Genomic DNA, 14,737 nt, shown 5'->3' with positions numbered 1-14,737 from the left:
AACATGTCATAGGTAAAAGCAGGAAAGATGAAAGCATTGCTGATGTCCTGCCACTGCAAACACAAGGATGTAGTTGGTTAATATGTGACCAGAAGATCCTAGAAAAAGAATCATGCCCTAGCACTACAGAGGAAGGCAAAAAATATGGCCCATACTGACCAACCCATACCAGCCACAAACTACTGGAAGACCAATTCAGGCTCAACATTAGGAAAAACTTCTTCACAGTCAGGGTGTCCAGACTGTGGAATAAGCTACCTCCAGAGGTGGTGCAATCACCTACCCTGGAAATCTTCAAGAGGAGACGAGACAGTCACCTTGCTGGGGTCACCTGCCTCCCAGTTATCTTTCCTGCTTAGTGCAAGGGGCTGGAGCCGATGATTTTCCAAGGTCCCTTCCAATCTATGAACCAGATCTAAAGGAAAAATTCCTTCCTGAACCTATATTTGGCAATTAGTATGTCCCTAACCAGAAGAGCAAAACTCTCTAGCCAGGAACTTTGGGTTTTTTTAAGTGTGGCAGAAGCATCAGCATATCCCAGTCAAAAACCCCAGCCTTAACTGTGGCCAATGTCCCAGTGCCTCAAAGGAAGCAGGGGGGGGGGGGGGGAAGAAAGAGACCTCCCAGAAGCCAGTAGCATTCATGAGGGAGAAAAAACATTCCTTGGCTGGTCCCAGCTGGCAACCAGCAAAAGCCCTGACACATGGGATTACCAGACACCTTCCACACTATATAAAAGCTACCTTATTTCTACAACCTGGAGACCACAAACACATGGATTTTCACATCCAACTCACTGATTTTTAAGCCAGAAATCCCTGGCCTTTAATACCATTCCTTCCATAAAATTATCTAGCTCAATCTTGAAATGATGAGAGTTGCATGTCCCCAACACTTTGCTGAAATGATACCCCAAAAGTTTACTTCTCTGACAGAAATCTAAACTTCCAGTGTAAATTTATCTGTAGCTGATTTCTAGTCATTTGATCTTCTGTTGTTGTTTTTAAACCCAGAAGGCTCTTCCCCTTTCCAAATATTCATTTTATGAATGTACTTTTAAAGAGAGACCATATTCCCTCTCAATCTCCATTTTGCTAAATTGAGCCAAATGCCTTTACATCATTTTGCATAAGAAAAGGTTTCCATTTTCTCTTAAATGTCTTAATGGCCCTTCTCTGAATTCGCTTTGGTTTAAACTAATCTGTTTTGAATACTGGTGACCAAATTGCAACATAATTTTCTAAACGGGTCTTACTACTTCCTTGCACCGTGGTACCTTGTCTCTACTATATGTGCCCCACTTAATGCACCCCAAGATTACATTAGCCTTCTTTTGAGTTGCACTGCACTAATGGCTCATGGTCATTCTACAACTAACCAATATACTTAGGTCCCTCTCTTCCTCAGATGTCTCTGTGGCGGGCCAGTAGGGGGCGCTCCTGCATTGAGCCGCCCACCTCACTGCGCCTGACCACCTTCCAGGCTCCGAGTGCCTCCCTGGGGTGCCTCACGTCTGGCCGACCCCTTCCCTGGAGCACACCCGCTAGCCTGGGGTTCCCACTGCCACCATCCAAGGCCCTGGACTCAATTCTGGCTCTGCGCCCCTTGGAAAACACAGGCCTGATCGTCCAATGGGTACTAGACCCGGATGCCATAGCCAAGTCTGCGTTTGCCACACCTATAGGGCTATATGAGTTCACAGTTTTACCTTTCAGTATGCGCAACTCTCCTGCCTCTTTCCAAAGACTGATTAATAATCTGCTGCAACATCTTAAGGGATAGCCAGCATGGGTTTGTCGCGGGTAGGTCTTGCTTGACCAATCTCATTTCCTTCTATGACCAGGTGACCTATCACCTGGACAAGGGAGAAGAGATTGATGTCATATATCTTGACTTCAAAAAAGCCTTCGATCTGGTTTCCCTTGATCGCCTCTTGGAGAAACTGGCCAATTGTCGCCTTGGGTCCACCACGATCCACTGGCTGGAAAATTGGCTCCGGGGTCGGACCCAGAGGGTAGTAATTGATGGAAATCACTCATCATGGTGTCCTGTGACCAGTGGGGTCCCCCAGGGCTCTGTCCTTGGACCCATACTGTTCAACATCTTCATTAATGATGTGGACACTGGAGTCAGAAGCGGACTGGCCAAGTTAGCCGATGACACCAAACTTTGGGGCAAAGCATCCACACCAAAAGACAGGCGGGTGATCCAGGCTGACCTGGACAGGCTCAGCAAGTGGGCGGACGAGAATCTGATGGTGTTCAACGCCGATAAATGCAAGGTTGTCCACCTTGGGAAGAGAAACCCGCAGCATCCTTATAGACTCGGCAGTGCTATGTTGGCTAGCGCTGTGGAAGAAAAAGACTTGGGGGTCATCATTGACCATAAGATGAACATGAGCCTGCAGCGCGATGCTGCGGCTAGTAAAGCAACCAAAACGCTGGCTTGCATCCATAGATGCTTCTCAAGCAAATCCCGGGACATCATTCTCCCCCTGTACTCGGCCTTGGTGAGGCCGCAGCTGGAGTACTGCGTCCAGTTTTGGGCTCCACAATTCAAAAAGGATGTGGAGAAGCTTGAGAGAGTCCAGAGAAGAGCCACACGCATGGTCAGAGGTCAGGGAAGCAGACCCTACGATGACAGGCTGAGAGCCCTGGGGCTCTTTAGCCTGGAAAAGCGCAGGCTCAGGGGTGATCTGATAGCCACCTATAAGTTTATCAGGGGTGACCACCAGTATCTGGGGGAACGTTTGTTCACCAGAGCGCCCCAAGGGATGACGACTAGGTCGAATGGTCATAAACTACTACAAGACCGTTTCAGGCTGGACATAAGGAAGAATTTCTTTACTGTCCGAGCCCCTAAGGTCTAGAACAGCCTGCCACCAGAGGTGGTTCAAGCGCCTACATTGAACACCTTCAAGAGCAAACTGGATGCTTATCTTGCTGGGATCCTATGACCCCAGATGACTTCCTGCCCTTTGGGCAGGGGACTGGACTCAATGATCTTCCAAGGTCCCTTCTAGCCCTAATGTCTACGAAAATCTATGAAATCTATGTGAGCAGTTTGCCATGGGTTACATCGATGACACTGCCATCTTCAGTCAGGATTTCGAGTCACACCTGATCCACCTGACCACCGTGTTAGGTAAGATCAAACAAGCGGGTCTTACTGTGAAGGCCAAAAAGTGCCAGTGGGCACTACCTGAGGTAGTATACTTGGGTCATCAGGTGGGTGGAGGTCATATTGCTCCCTTGTGGGACAAGATCGAGGCGATCAAAGACTGGCCGCCTCCACAAACTAAGAAGCAAGTCAGAGCCTTCCTTGGCCTGGCTGGATATTACAGACGGTTTGTCCCTGGGTTTGGAGCAACCACAGCTCCGCTGCACGAGCTGAGCAAGAAGGGCAGCCTGGACCCGGTGGTCTTGAAGCACGGATGCCAGGAAGCATTTGACACCCTCAAAGCTTCCCTGGTCAAACAACCGATCCTGAAGGCACCGCTCCATAAACTCTTCTACGTGGCAACGGATGCCTCCGATGTAGGACTAGGAGGCCCTGTGTCCGAGCTTATAAAGGAGCGGGGGGAAGTGTGGCAGAAATGCCACCGTCTGTGTCCCTCTCCAGAAATCTGTCTCTGCCAGCGTGAGAGGCTGGTGTTGAATTCCTCAGGGAGGGGAATCACAAAAGCCTGGTGCCTCGGGTGTGAATTCTCTGGTCACCTGGGAAGGGGGAGGGAAAAGCCCCGCTCACCGGCCCAGGTAGCCAGTGATGCTTTTTAAATTGGTTGGCTAGTGGCCAGCACTGGCAGCTTCGATTGGACCGGGCTGCTGAGGTCAGAAAGGTTATTTAAAGGCCCAGTCCAGGAAGAAGGCAGCCATTAGCCATGCGGTCATCCAGGTGAATCTGAAACTGGGAGAGGAGTTTCACCAGCTGTAACTGGCTCTCTCCTCATAACCGCATGCTCAAAGAGTGACCTGCCTCCAGAGGAAAACTCCAACCACCTCTGGATGATCCGTATGAGTAAGCTACTCGAGATTCGACTAGATATTTAGCTTACGGTAACTCAGATGCGAGATCAAAAGGCTACCATCAGCCATACTGGTTTGCTCTATGGGGATTCCTCTGATATTTTTATGATACTGCTCTACCTTTTACCCTGTTTTCACCCTACCCCCTGTAATCAATAAAGTTCTCCCTGCGACTGGTGTGGGAGACTTATTGAGGGGTGGGTCTAAATTATGCTGAGGAGGTCCCTTAGGTCTGTGGACTAAGGGAGACTTTCCTATTAAGCCCCTGACTTGGGAAAGTGCCCCAAGTGCCTGTATTGGGTCTAGTACCAAGTGGACGATCAGGCCTGTGATTTCCAAGGTGTGCAGAGCCAGAATTGAGTCCAGAGCCTTGGATGGTGGCAGTGGGAACCCCAGGCTAGCGGGTGTGCTCCAGGGAAGGGGCTGGCCGGACGTGAGGCACCCCAGGGAGGCACTCGGAGCCTGGAAGGTGGGCTGGCGCAGTGAGGTGGGCGGCTCAAATCAGGAGCGCCCCCTATTGGCCTGCCACAGTCTCCACTCTGGGTCCAGGTCTCATAGCTGAGGTCCATGTTATTTGTCACTAACTGGATGACTGCATACTATTACTATTACACATTAAGCCTACTGCATTACCCTTATTCAGCCAGTCTGTTCTCTTGTCAGAGAGGCTATTAAATTTATCTGAAGCGACTGTCCACTGATATACCCATATTGCGTTTTCCCTCATTTTCTACGTTCATAGATTCATAGATGTTAGGGTCGGAAGGGACCTCAATAGATCATCGAGTCTGAACCCCTGCATAGGCAGGAAAGAGTGCTGGGTCTAGATGACCCCAGCTAGATGCTTATCTAACCTCCTCTTGAAGACCCCCAGGGTAGGGGAGAGCACCACCTCCCTTGGGAGCCCGTTCCAGACCTTGGCCACTCGAACTGTGAAGTTCTTCCTAATGTCTAGTCTAAATCTGCTCTCTGTTAGCTTATGGCCATTATTTCTTGTAACCCCCAGGGGTGCCTTGGTGAATAAAACCCCACCAATTCCCTTCTGTGCCCCCATGATGAGCTTACAGGCAGCCACAAGGTCGCCTCTCAACCTTCTCTTGCGGAGGCTGAAGAGGTCCAGGTGCCCTAGTCTCTCCTCATAGGGCTTGGCCTGCAAGCCCTTAACCATACGAGTGGCCCTTCTCTGGACCCTCTCCCAGGTTATCCACATCCCTCTTGAAGTGTGGCACCCAAAACTGCACGCAATGTTCCAACTGCTTTTTATGTTCTTTTATATCTTTAACTAGTCTTCTTTTAGCATCTATTCTTCTACCTTACCTACTATTGAAGTCAAGCTAACAAACTAGTAATCACCCAGATCTAGCTTTTTCCCCTTTTTAAAAAAAATAGACACTACATTTGCTATTTTCCACACAAACTATCCCCCAAATTGACAGTTTTACTGAAGATCTGTGCTAGAGAAACTGCTATTGAGTGTGCCAATTCCTTCACTATTCTAGGATGGGGATTATCCATACCCCCAGATGAGACAGCAAGCTGTCTAGGTTTTGCTTCCAACCAGATATGGTAAACTCTTTATTTATGTCCTCATTGCCATGTGGCATGCCAACAATATCCTCAGTTACCTATTCATTTTAGACTGAGGCAATTGTCCAGTTCTTGAATCATAACTACATCATTCTTGATCTCCTCCATCTTCAGCATGAAGTAGACACATGTCTTTCCCTCCTGGTTCTCTATATAAATCAAAGCAGCTTTTGCTATTAGCTTAATATTTCTTGCAAGGTCAAGCTCAACTAGGCCTAATTCTTCACTCCTGCATTTTTACAATAGAAAGATATTCCGTCTTACTGATCAGTCCCAATTTCCATTACTTATAGATCCTCTGCTTATGCATGATAGCCTAGTTGAGGTTCTTGTTCATCTATGAAGGTCTGACCCCTTACCTACAATTTTTTCCTCTCTTGGAAGGGATGCAAGCTTCTGCAAGTTGTTCTTTTTCTTTAATATAGCTCCATGCCATTTCCACATCCAAGTTTCTTAGCTCCCAAATCCAGTCCACCTCTTAACTTAGTTTCTCAAAGTTAGTCCTTGTGAAGTCCAAAACCCTTGTTATAGACCTATTATTTTGCCTCATGCAATTTAGTTTATGCTGAATCAGTTCACAATGACTTCATCCCAGATTATTTCCCACAGTTCATCTACAAGATTCTTGCTATTAGCCCAATCTATAAAGGTAATGATGCCTCCTATTAGGACAGGTAATAGTAGGGTGCATATTTCTAGATGAGTTGTCTATGAAATAGTCATTGTACCAGTGAAATTGAAGTCTCCCATAACTGCACATTTTTCACTATCACTGAAATCTCCCTAAAACAAAGAAATAAAGAACAATGAAAATAAAATAGTATAAAAACTTGTTTAAAGGAACTGAGAGGAAAAGTTTCTTGGAAAAGTAGCTCACACTCACTAGCTGACTAACACACTGGCTATAGGAACATATTTTATTTTTGATACAACCCCAGTAACGTTGTAAGGTTCACTTTATTTGCACTACCACCATCTCCTACCGTTCTCTAGCTAGCTTAATACAGATCAAAACTGAGATATACAAACCTTAAGGACGCTGGTCCTTTAATGTAAAAGTAATAGTTCACAATGAACTGCTTTATGAGGAAGAGAAAGAAACAGTACTAACGTAATGGTAAGCAGCATGAACATCTTCTATACCTCAGGAGTCAAAGTCCTAAATGGTAACTGAAGTGAGAAGATAGAAATGTGCCTGCAGTGTGCTTCTGGGCAAAGGAATTTGAAACAACAGCAACTTAACCACAGAAGTTCAAAGCAATCTCAGTAAGTGCCCTAGCCTTGTTCTTGTTCCAAGATGCAACTGTACTTAACTCCAGTGTGACAGAAGGGATCATTACAGATTACAGACATCAACTGGACATTCACAAAGGTCTGGATGAGGCCTATAATACCCCTTGGGTCCAATTAACAGCAAAAAATACCCATCTGACATCCTTCATGTACCAGATACAGATGCCACAACAAAAGATGGAGACTGAAGCAGGAAGAGAACAAGGTTAAAAGCAGAAAGGCTGTAGTCTGGTCCTTTATTACAAGGGATTAAGACCATTCCTACCTTGCTCTGGTAACAAAGTCCTGAAAACCTTCAGCATTCACACCCTCCTCCTCCTCTTCTTCCTGTTTTTTTTTTGATTTCTTCCGAATCATCTGATCAGTTTCCTGCAAATAAGCACATTAGTAGCCTGACACTCTTCCTCTCTCTGCAATTTTTCCAAGTCCTAGAACAGTTCTAGCACTGCCCAGAGAAAGGATTACAAAGCAACTTTATAGGAGTATCAAACCTGGGGCCTGCAGGGAAGATCTGGCCCATGAAGCTGTGTCATATGGGCCAAAAGACTAGGAATTTGGAGGTGGGGCAAGTAGGGGTAGGCCTGGCTTTCTAAATCCAAGGCACACTAAATCAGTGGGGGTGGGGGGAACTTAACCCTTCCACTACCACTCACCCACATAAGCCTGGGGGGCAGGGTGAGTTTAAAGCTTCTGATCTAGAATAAAAAAAGAGGTGCCCAATTCAATGGGATCAAACTAGTAGTGCATTTCACTATGTCAGTGATTCTCAATGAGGGTGCTGTAACATCCTGGGGTGTCTTGAAATCCTTTCAAGGGTGCCAGTGTGCCATGCAATGTTAACACTGTTAGATATGCAAACATGATTCACAAGATGAACCCAGAGACTGAAATTGGAATCCAGTGTTAAAACATTCTGACCTGTAATGGTCTTCCTGAGTTCTTTGCAACAGAAGAACCACTCTCTTATCTTTCTATAGTTAAAAATGGAGTGAAAACTAAGAGGTGACATTTTAAGGGATGTCTCAAGTCTAGTGAGGGATGCCTCAAGTTTATTTTGGGGCACTTTCAGTCTAAAAGGTTGAGAACCACTGCACTATGTGCATGTGGTTCTGATGAACTGCAGAACCTGTAACTGCAGGGAGCTCCAGAAAGAGACTATTGTACATGTGCTAAGGTCCATGGTCCTCTATTTTACTTACCCTGTTAGAAGCAACATACCAAGTAGCACTCTAGTCTTGATAAATGTGTATCATTGGTATGAACACCCCCCCTGTGAGAGACTATGAAAAGGTGGACATACCCTTTACAGTCTCAGAGACCCTTTTCTACTTTGCTGTTCCTGTCCCTAGTGGAGGTCTCCTCTTAACAGTTTTTGGCCCAGCTATTTGTTCCAACAGAAGTGTATTTAGCGCAAGGGCAACCATAACATGGTATTGGAGGGGATCAGTCAGATAAGTCTACAGGCAGCCTTCTAACCTCACTCTGAGAACTTCCATCCAGACTTGCCTCCTGACTTGCACTGCACTACTGAAGCCTTGTCTACCTGGGGAAGTTATACTGCATTAGTTATACTCATTTAGTTAAACCAGTATAACCCTGCACCATGTATCTGGTTACATCTCTATAAAAATGCTCATAATGCACTTCATTCCTACATGAAAAGAGGAATACATACCTTTATACCAGTATAACTTTGGTAACACTGGGACTATACTGATATAATACTTAAATTTAAAAAAAAAAATCACATCCCTGAATAAAATAATGATTCCAGTACTGCTTAGACTAGGCCTAGGTTCCACTTAGCTGGTGAACATGGGAGTAACAGTGGGCACCAAGTCAAAAGAACTGTATACATTTTGTTAAAGATAATTCAAGAATAGCAACTCTCAAAAGGAGAGGACAGGGGAGGCGAAAAAAACCACCCTCCAGAAATAGGACATGTTTCCGATCTTCATCACCTCAGTGGGAAGTCTCACTCGCATGCAATTTATTTTACTCAGTTTGCTCAAGGCAGGAGCTTTCTTCTACAGTGCAGTAGTAAGTACATAACAGTAGCAAGGATCTCCTGCCATAGCTGCAGTCACCACAGTTAGTGAAAGAGAACTATATACTGGGTTCAAATATGAAAAAGCCTGTAGCCAGGGAGACTCTCAACAGCTTAAAAAGCTTATGGTCTCAAACCCAAGTGATTTGATCTCTCTACCTCCAAAGAAGAAAATGTGTTTCTGAACTGATTTATTACCAGTTATACAGCTTTATTTTGTGAATTCACTTAAAGGTTAGCAGAAAATCCTGGGGTTTGACTAGAATCTGAGTGGAAATTATATACAAAGCAGCTGTGTTTTTCACTTGCCATGAAGCTGCCCGGGTGTTTTGTGGTTACTCCTAACAGTAATTCAGAGAGCAGTAGGCACACATGGCACTCCCAGGAATGGATCTGGATCACATTCAACTTTGCTGGCAAACTTTTCTGCTCCAACAAACCAAGTTACCAGATGTCAGCTTAAAATGGATGTCCTTAGTCAGTGGGAACTAGGAGGGCTACAAAAACAGTGTAAGTAGCAGACAGTGGAGATTCTATCAGAGAAATGGGCTGAGGGGGATCCCAAAAAGAGGAAGTAAACTTTTATTCCAAAATATGTATCAGCAAAAAACACAGCACTGAGAATGGCAATTGCTGTATCTGCAGAAGTGAAAAGTATCAGTTTAATGCAAGACTTAACTCATTCTTGCCAGAGACCATGAAGAAATCCAGTCCAGTTCATGGTTTATAGCTTTTTAATATAGTAAACTAAGGGCAAATATGCATGTTGCACATTATTTGTTACATGGCTGAATTATGCAGGAGCATGACAAACTGGGAGAAAGAACAGAAGAGCTACAAGAGACTAGAGGCTGAGGCCCCTACAAACATCAATTAAACATCTTTTTATCAACATCTACAGAAGTTTATTTAATATATAACCATCTATATTGTTTTCATTTTATCAGTGTTTTTAACCTCATTTCGTAGGCCAGCATTTTGAGAAACCAGATGCGTCTCTGAATGCCTAACTGACATGCTGCATATGCACCTGCAAGCACAGTGCTGTCTAGCTAATAATTGGATACTGCCAATATCCATGGCTGAACAGGCAACCACAAACAGAACTAAGAATTTTCACACTAGATTAGACCAACAGGCTGCTTATATTGTAATCCTGTCTAGGATATGGCTGATATCAAATACTTCAGAGGAAGGAGCCTGAAACTCAGTCAAGAACAGTACTGGAGTTACCTACTTCACAGTAACTGCACACAAGTTATATATAAAAGCCAAATGTCAGCATAAGCATTTTGAACAGTTTACAAGTTTCAGAAATCCAAAAATAATTGGATAGGCAACTGCCAGTATCTGGGAGGCCCATATGGAATGCATTGGCCTGTAATATTCAATGGTTACCAAATCCAGGGAGACTACTACTACTGGGGCATGGTGAAGTTGGTCAGTACTGCACTGTGGGGTTAGGCATTCCATCCTGCACTCAGAATACTGAAAAGAACCAGCACTAGCAGCAGTAGTAACAAAACTTTATTACTGATCTGGTCCAAACACCTTAGTCTTCTGCTGAACGGGCTTCTCTACCAAAGACCGAAGAACACAAATAAAAACCACTCACCTTGTTATAACAGATAATGAACTCCCCCAGCTGGTGAGCCAGAATGCGCCTACGGTCATTCAGTGCCAGATGCCGACTTGGGAGTAGCATCCTCATGGACTGCTGAAGATTGCTGGCTGCTCGCTTCAAAAAGCGTACCACCAGCTCCTGTCACCAAGGGAGAGAGTCAATAGAGAAATCTAGGTGAGCAAGGGTACAAGATGTAGGACAGAGGGTTGCTAGACCAGCCCATTATTAGTAGAGATAGCTATATTATTCTGCAGATGCAAGTGACAAGTGACAGGTAAGAGTACATCTCAGAAAAGAGAGAGAGTGCTTTTTCACCTAACTCCACAAATATCCAAAGCTAAAAGGGAGAAGGATTGTGTTTCACTCCCTGCAGCAGGACAGGAAGGGAAATATTTTGGAAATAGTTGTCTGAGGCGAAACTGGCAGAGGAAGGGATGCAGAAAAATCATTTAACATTAATAATGGAAGGTACCTATTGAGAAAAACATTTTATGCGGAGCACTGTCAAAATAATCATGTAGGAGAAGTCTAATGATGAAATGCCTTAACATACACACCTGACTGCCTCAATTGGGAGGAGGACCTTGGGGTTCATTCATTACCATGGTGGGAGACCCCATTCCACTACTGGTGAGACACATCATCACATTCCCTGTACCGTCTCTGGCCAGATACTCCCATCTCTGCCACATCCCCTCCACCTCTCACCATATTTAATTTGTGGGGAAGGCAAACGGCAAGCCAGGCCTCAAGGGAAACACCTCCCAAGGGTGATCTGAAATCTTTATCTCATCTCCAGATCTGCTTTCAGTTAAGTGCCCCTGCTAGTGCATAAATGAGCTGCCTCACAGCCAAGAATTGGATTACACAGCTCGACTCTCACTTCCATTACACTAGGCTGGTTTGATCCGTTATTTTAAACATTATTTTTTTCACAGGACAGCAGACAACATTACTCTCAAAAAGCCTGTTTTAATTTTCCGCTTGGAAAGAGCAGGGGTAACATTTTCCACTGAGCCAATTGATTATTCCCGACACACAGTTTTATCTCTGAGCTACACTGGCTGTTTCCCCACAGTCTGGTATAAAGGAGAATCCATTTGGACTTGCAGAACACCCAGTATCCTGCATCTTTCTGGAGTGTCGTAGGGAGGGAAAGTAGCAGACTGAGCTCCTTAAAATGTAGGAAGGGAAGAAGGGAAGATTTCATTTTACAGCCTGAGGAAGTTAAGATGTATTCCCCTTAAACAGCTGCATTAGAGAAACACCCTCTCTCAGGGATTCTGGTCTGTTTTTTTCTCTCTATTTAGAGAAATGGGAAGATGCCATGAGGTCCAGTTACTTGCAAAAGGTGGGTGGAAGAGGGCTAAGTCAGGTGCCTATGAAATTTGAGTGGATAAATATTCTGTTTCTATGGGAAGATGCTTGGCCCTTTGTGATTCAACAAGAGAATCTAGGCATTGGCAGAACACCTCAGAGAAAATCCTGCCAGTTGATAGCAGCTCAAACACAGGTACATCCATGATTGAGATATGTAGGGAGGAGGCAACAGAGGCAGGGTATGAACTGCATGGAAAGTCAGCCATACCCAATTCACTGAGAGCTGTCTGTGCTAGATCTCACTCAGAAAGATCATCAGTCAACTCTTTTAGCAGCTTCATATACTAAGAACCCAGCACCAGCTGGGTGGAGGAGACATGAGTGTAACCTCAAAAACCAGGAGGTTTTTTTTTCTTGCTCTTCCCAAGGTTAGGGACCAGCCTCAGGACCCCCAGAGCAGTTTTCCAGCTAGACTTCTGTGGCCCAAAGTAAAACTCCTTACCATTTGCTCATCCTCCTTGGCAGCCCAGGCAGCACTCTGGATACAGCCCCCAGATTCTTTCATCAGGCGCAACTGAACACGCTGCAGGTAGGCAGAGAAAGCCCTGCGAGCCTGCACCTTGCTGTGGAAGCCAAGAGGCACAAACAGCAGTCAGCTAAACAGCACTAGAGAGTAAACTGACAACACCTAGTCCTACTCCCTAAGAGCCTGACAATGCCCTGAAACATGGAAGATATAAAATGTTGCCATTTGCAATGCCAATACCCCTGACAATTGCCAATGCACTCCATGTGTGGCTAAGGAGAAAAGTGGTAAAGGGAAGGACTATTTCTTTACCCCTCAGTTCTTCTCAACAGACTTTCATTCCATCAGGATAGGGCAGGGGTTCCAGAAGACACTACAGCAGGAGTGGCCAAAATATGGTTCACAGGCCACGTTCAACCCACACCGGTGGCTACCCAACTATTGATTGCATCTGGCCTACTGCTGCCCCCATGGTACTCAGCCCTGCCTGCTCCTGCCCAGGGCAGCCCGCACTGGCTCTGGCCCCAGCCAGCGCACACAGCCTCCCAAGTAGGACTATTCCCATTGTGGCTGCAGCTACTTGGGTACTGCTTGGGTACACATCCAGCAGCTCCTGCTCCTCCTACCCTTGCTGCACTGCTTCAGGCAACAGGTAACACAGGGAAGGGCAGCAGCTGTGGGGATGCATACCAAGCACCACATGCCCAGCCAAGTAGGGGGAAGTTGCAGCCGGGCAGCACCTGCCCCAGTGTAAGGGGTTGCAGCTCCCATCTACCTTCCATCCAATCCACCCGCCTGGTGCAATGAGCAGCCACGAGCTGGAGGCAGGAGCCGCGCAGCTGCAGCGTCCCTCGCACCTGGCTGGGCGTGTGGTGCCTGGCACAGATCCCCATGGCCACCACCCTTTCCTGTGCTACCTGCTGCCTGGAGTGGCACAGCTGGGACAGGAGGAGGAGGTGGAGCTGCTGCTAGAGGCAGGGAGTAGCAAGCAGTACCCAAGTAGCTACAGATGCACCAGGAGGGGCCAGGGCAGTGGATAGAACGCCAGTCTGGGTGGGAGATGGACCACACCTGCACTGTACCATCTGGGCAAGCTCTGTTGCACATGCACCCTTCTCCCCACCAACCCCCAGCCAGCTCCTGGGACCTAGTATGCAGGTAGTACCCCTCCCCCCGCAAACACAATATACAAGAGTGAGACTGTTTTGAGTTACTATGCAATCACCTCTATACACACCCCTCACACACAAATCAGGACAAAAATTATTTTTTGAAATAAAATTAAAATATGCTACAGTAGATGTGTGATTTTTAGTATACAATTTTTTCTCTATAATTTGTTAAAATTATATCTTCTGAAAGTTTGTGTGCATGTGACCCTCAACTGCTCCCCAAAACTGGTTAAGTGGCCCACCAGTCAAAATAATTGCCCACCCCTGCACTAGAAGGATCACCATATGCTCTCTGAGCAAGGACAACCTCTGGGAACAGGATGTTCTCCTTCCCTTTTCCACAACCTGAGCAGCTGCACACTCAGGTGATCAACCATATGCCAGTAAGTACCAGCTGAACCAAAATAATCCTGGCCCACTCTTTGGCTCCCTTTGCCTGTCTTTTCAGAAGCATTATGCACACCAGACCATATACTAAATTGAACGACTCTAGCTGTAAAGGAAGCTATGCAAATCCCACAAGATGGAAGAGAGGATCCCGGGTGTCTCATAGGAAACCTCTGAGAAACAAATGAAGGAACTACATTTCCAAAAGTGAGCTCTTCCTCAGCTGGCCCAGGGTTACAGCTCAGGCTCCACTAAGCAAGGCACTGTTCAAGGGGAGAAGGAAGAACTTTCAACAAACCATGCCATGCAGGTGTATGAATATATAGAGAAGCAGTGGCTGAGTCAAGGAGATCAGACTGGCACAGGATTTAGGAGGAATATGCTGTTTCATTCCCACCCCTGTACAATGGCAAGTGTGTTAATGAATGCACATGTTGGAGGACAGACAACTGTCTGAGGCTATATTCATTGCACTCATTTTTAGCCCAGATTTCATCCATTCTCCAACCTCATGTTGGTTCTTTCCTGAGTGTCATCCTCTCCCCAGATATCCCTACTTCCCACTCATGCTACACTTCGTACCTCTTGTCCCCACACACAGAATAAGCTGTCCCCAAATGAACCAGGCACAGTCCTTCCCCTCCTTTTCTTAGGAACACAAGACTGGAAAGGACCTCCCACATTACTGAGTCCAGTCCCTTGCTCTTGCAGGAAACCATATCATATAAATAGTTCCATTAAGCCAATCAAGCTCCA

General features: G+C 45.9%; 1 protein-coding gene across 6 annotated transcripts in view; it reads right to left on the bottom strand.

Annotated features, from left to right (window-relative positions):
- The window catches only part of TTLL5 (tubulin tyrosine ligase like 5), a 178,291-nt gene that overhangs the window by 96,794 nt on the left and 66,760 nt on the right, over positions 1 to 14,737 (bottom strand). For all 6 annotated transcript variants that reach the window (XM_019499231.2, XM_019499232.2, XM_019499233.2 and 3 more), the window contains exons 22-24: positions 12,399 to 12,519; positions 10,568 to 10,714; positions 7,171 to 7,274 (exon numbers count right to left, since the gene is read on the bottom strand). In XM_019499231.2, the coding sequence (XP_019354776.1) occupies positions 7,171 to 7,274; positions 10,568 to 10,714; positions 12,399 to 12,519 (372 nt within the window). The remainder of the gene's footprint in view (positions 1 to 7,170; positions 7,275 to 10,567; positions 10,715 to 12,398; positions 12,520 to 14,737) is intronic.

This window comes from Alligator mississippiensis, chromosome 2 (genome assembly GCF_030867095.1).
Source record: "Alligator mississippiensis isolate rAllMis1 chromosome 2, rAllMis1, whole genome shotgun sequence".
NCBI lineage: Eukaryota > Metazoa > Chordata > Crocodylia > Alligatoridae > Alligator > Alligator mississippiensis.
Note: the sequence above shows the minus strand (reverse complement) of the source record. Positions and strands in the feature narration are given on the sequence as shown.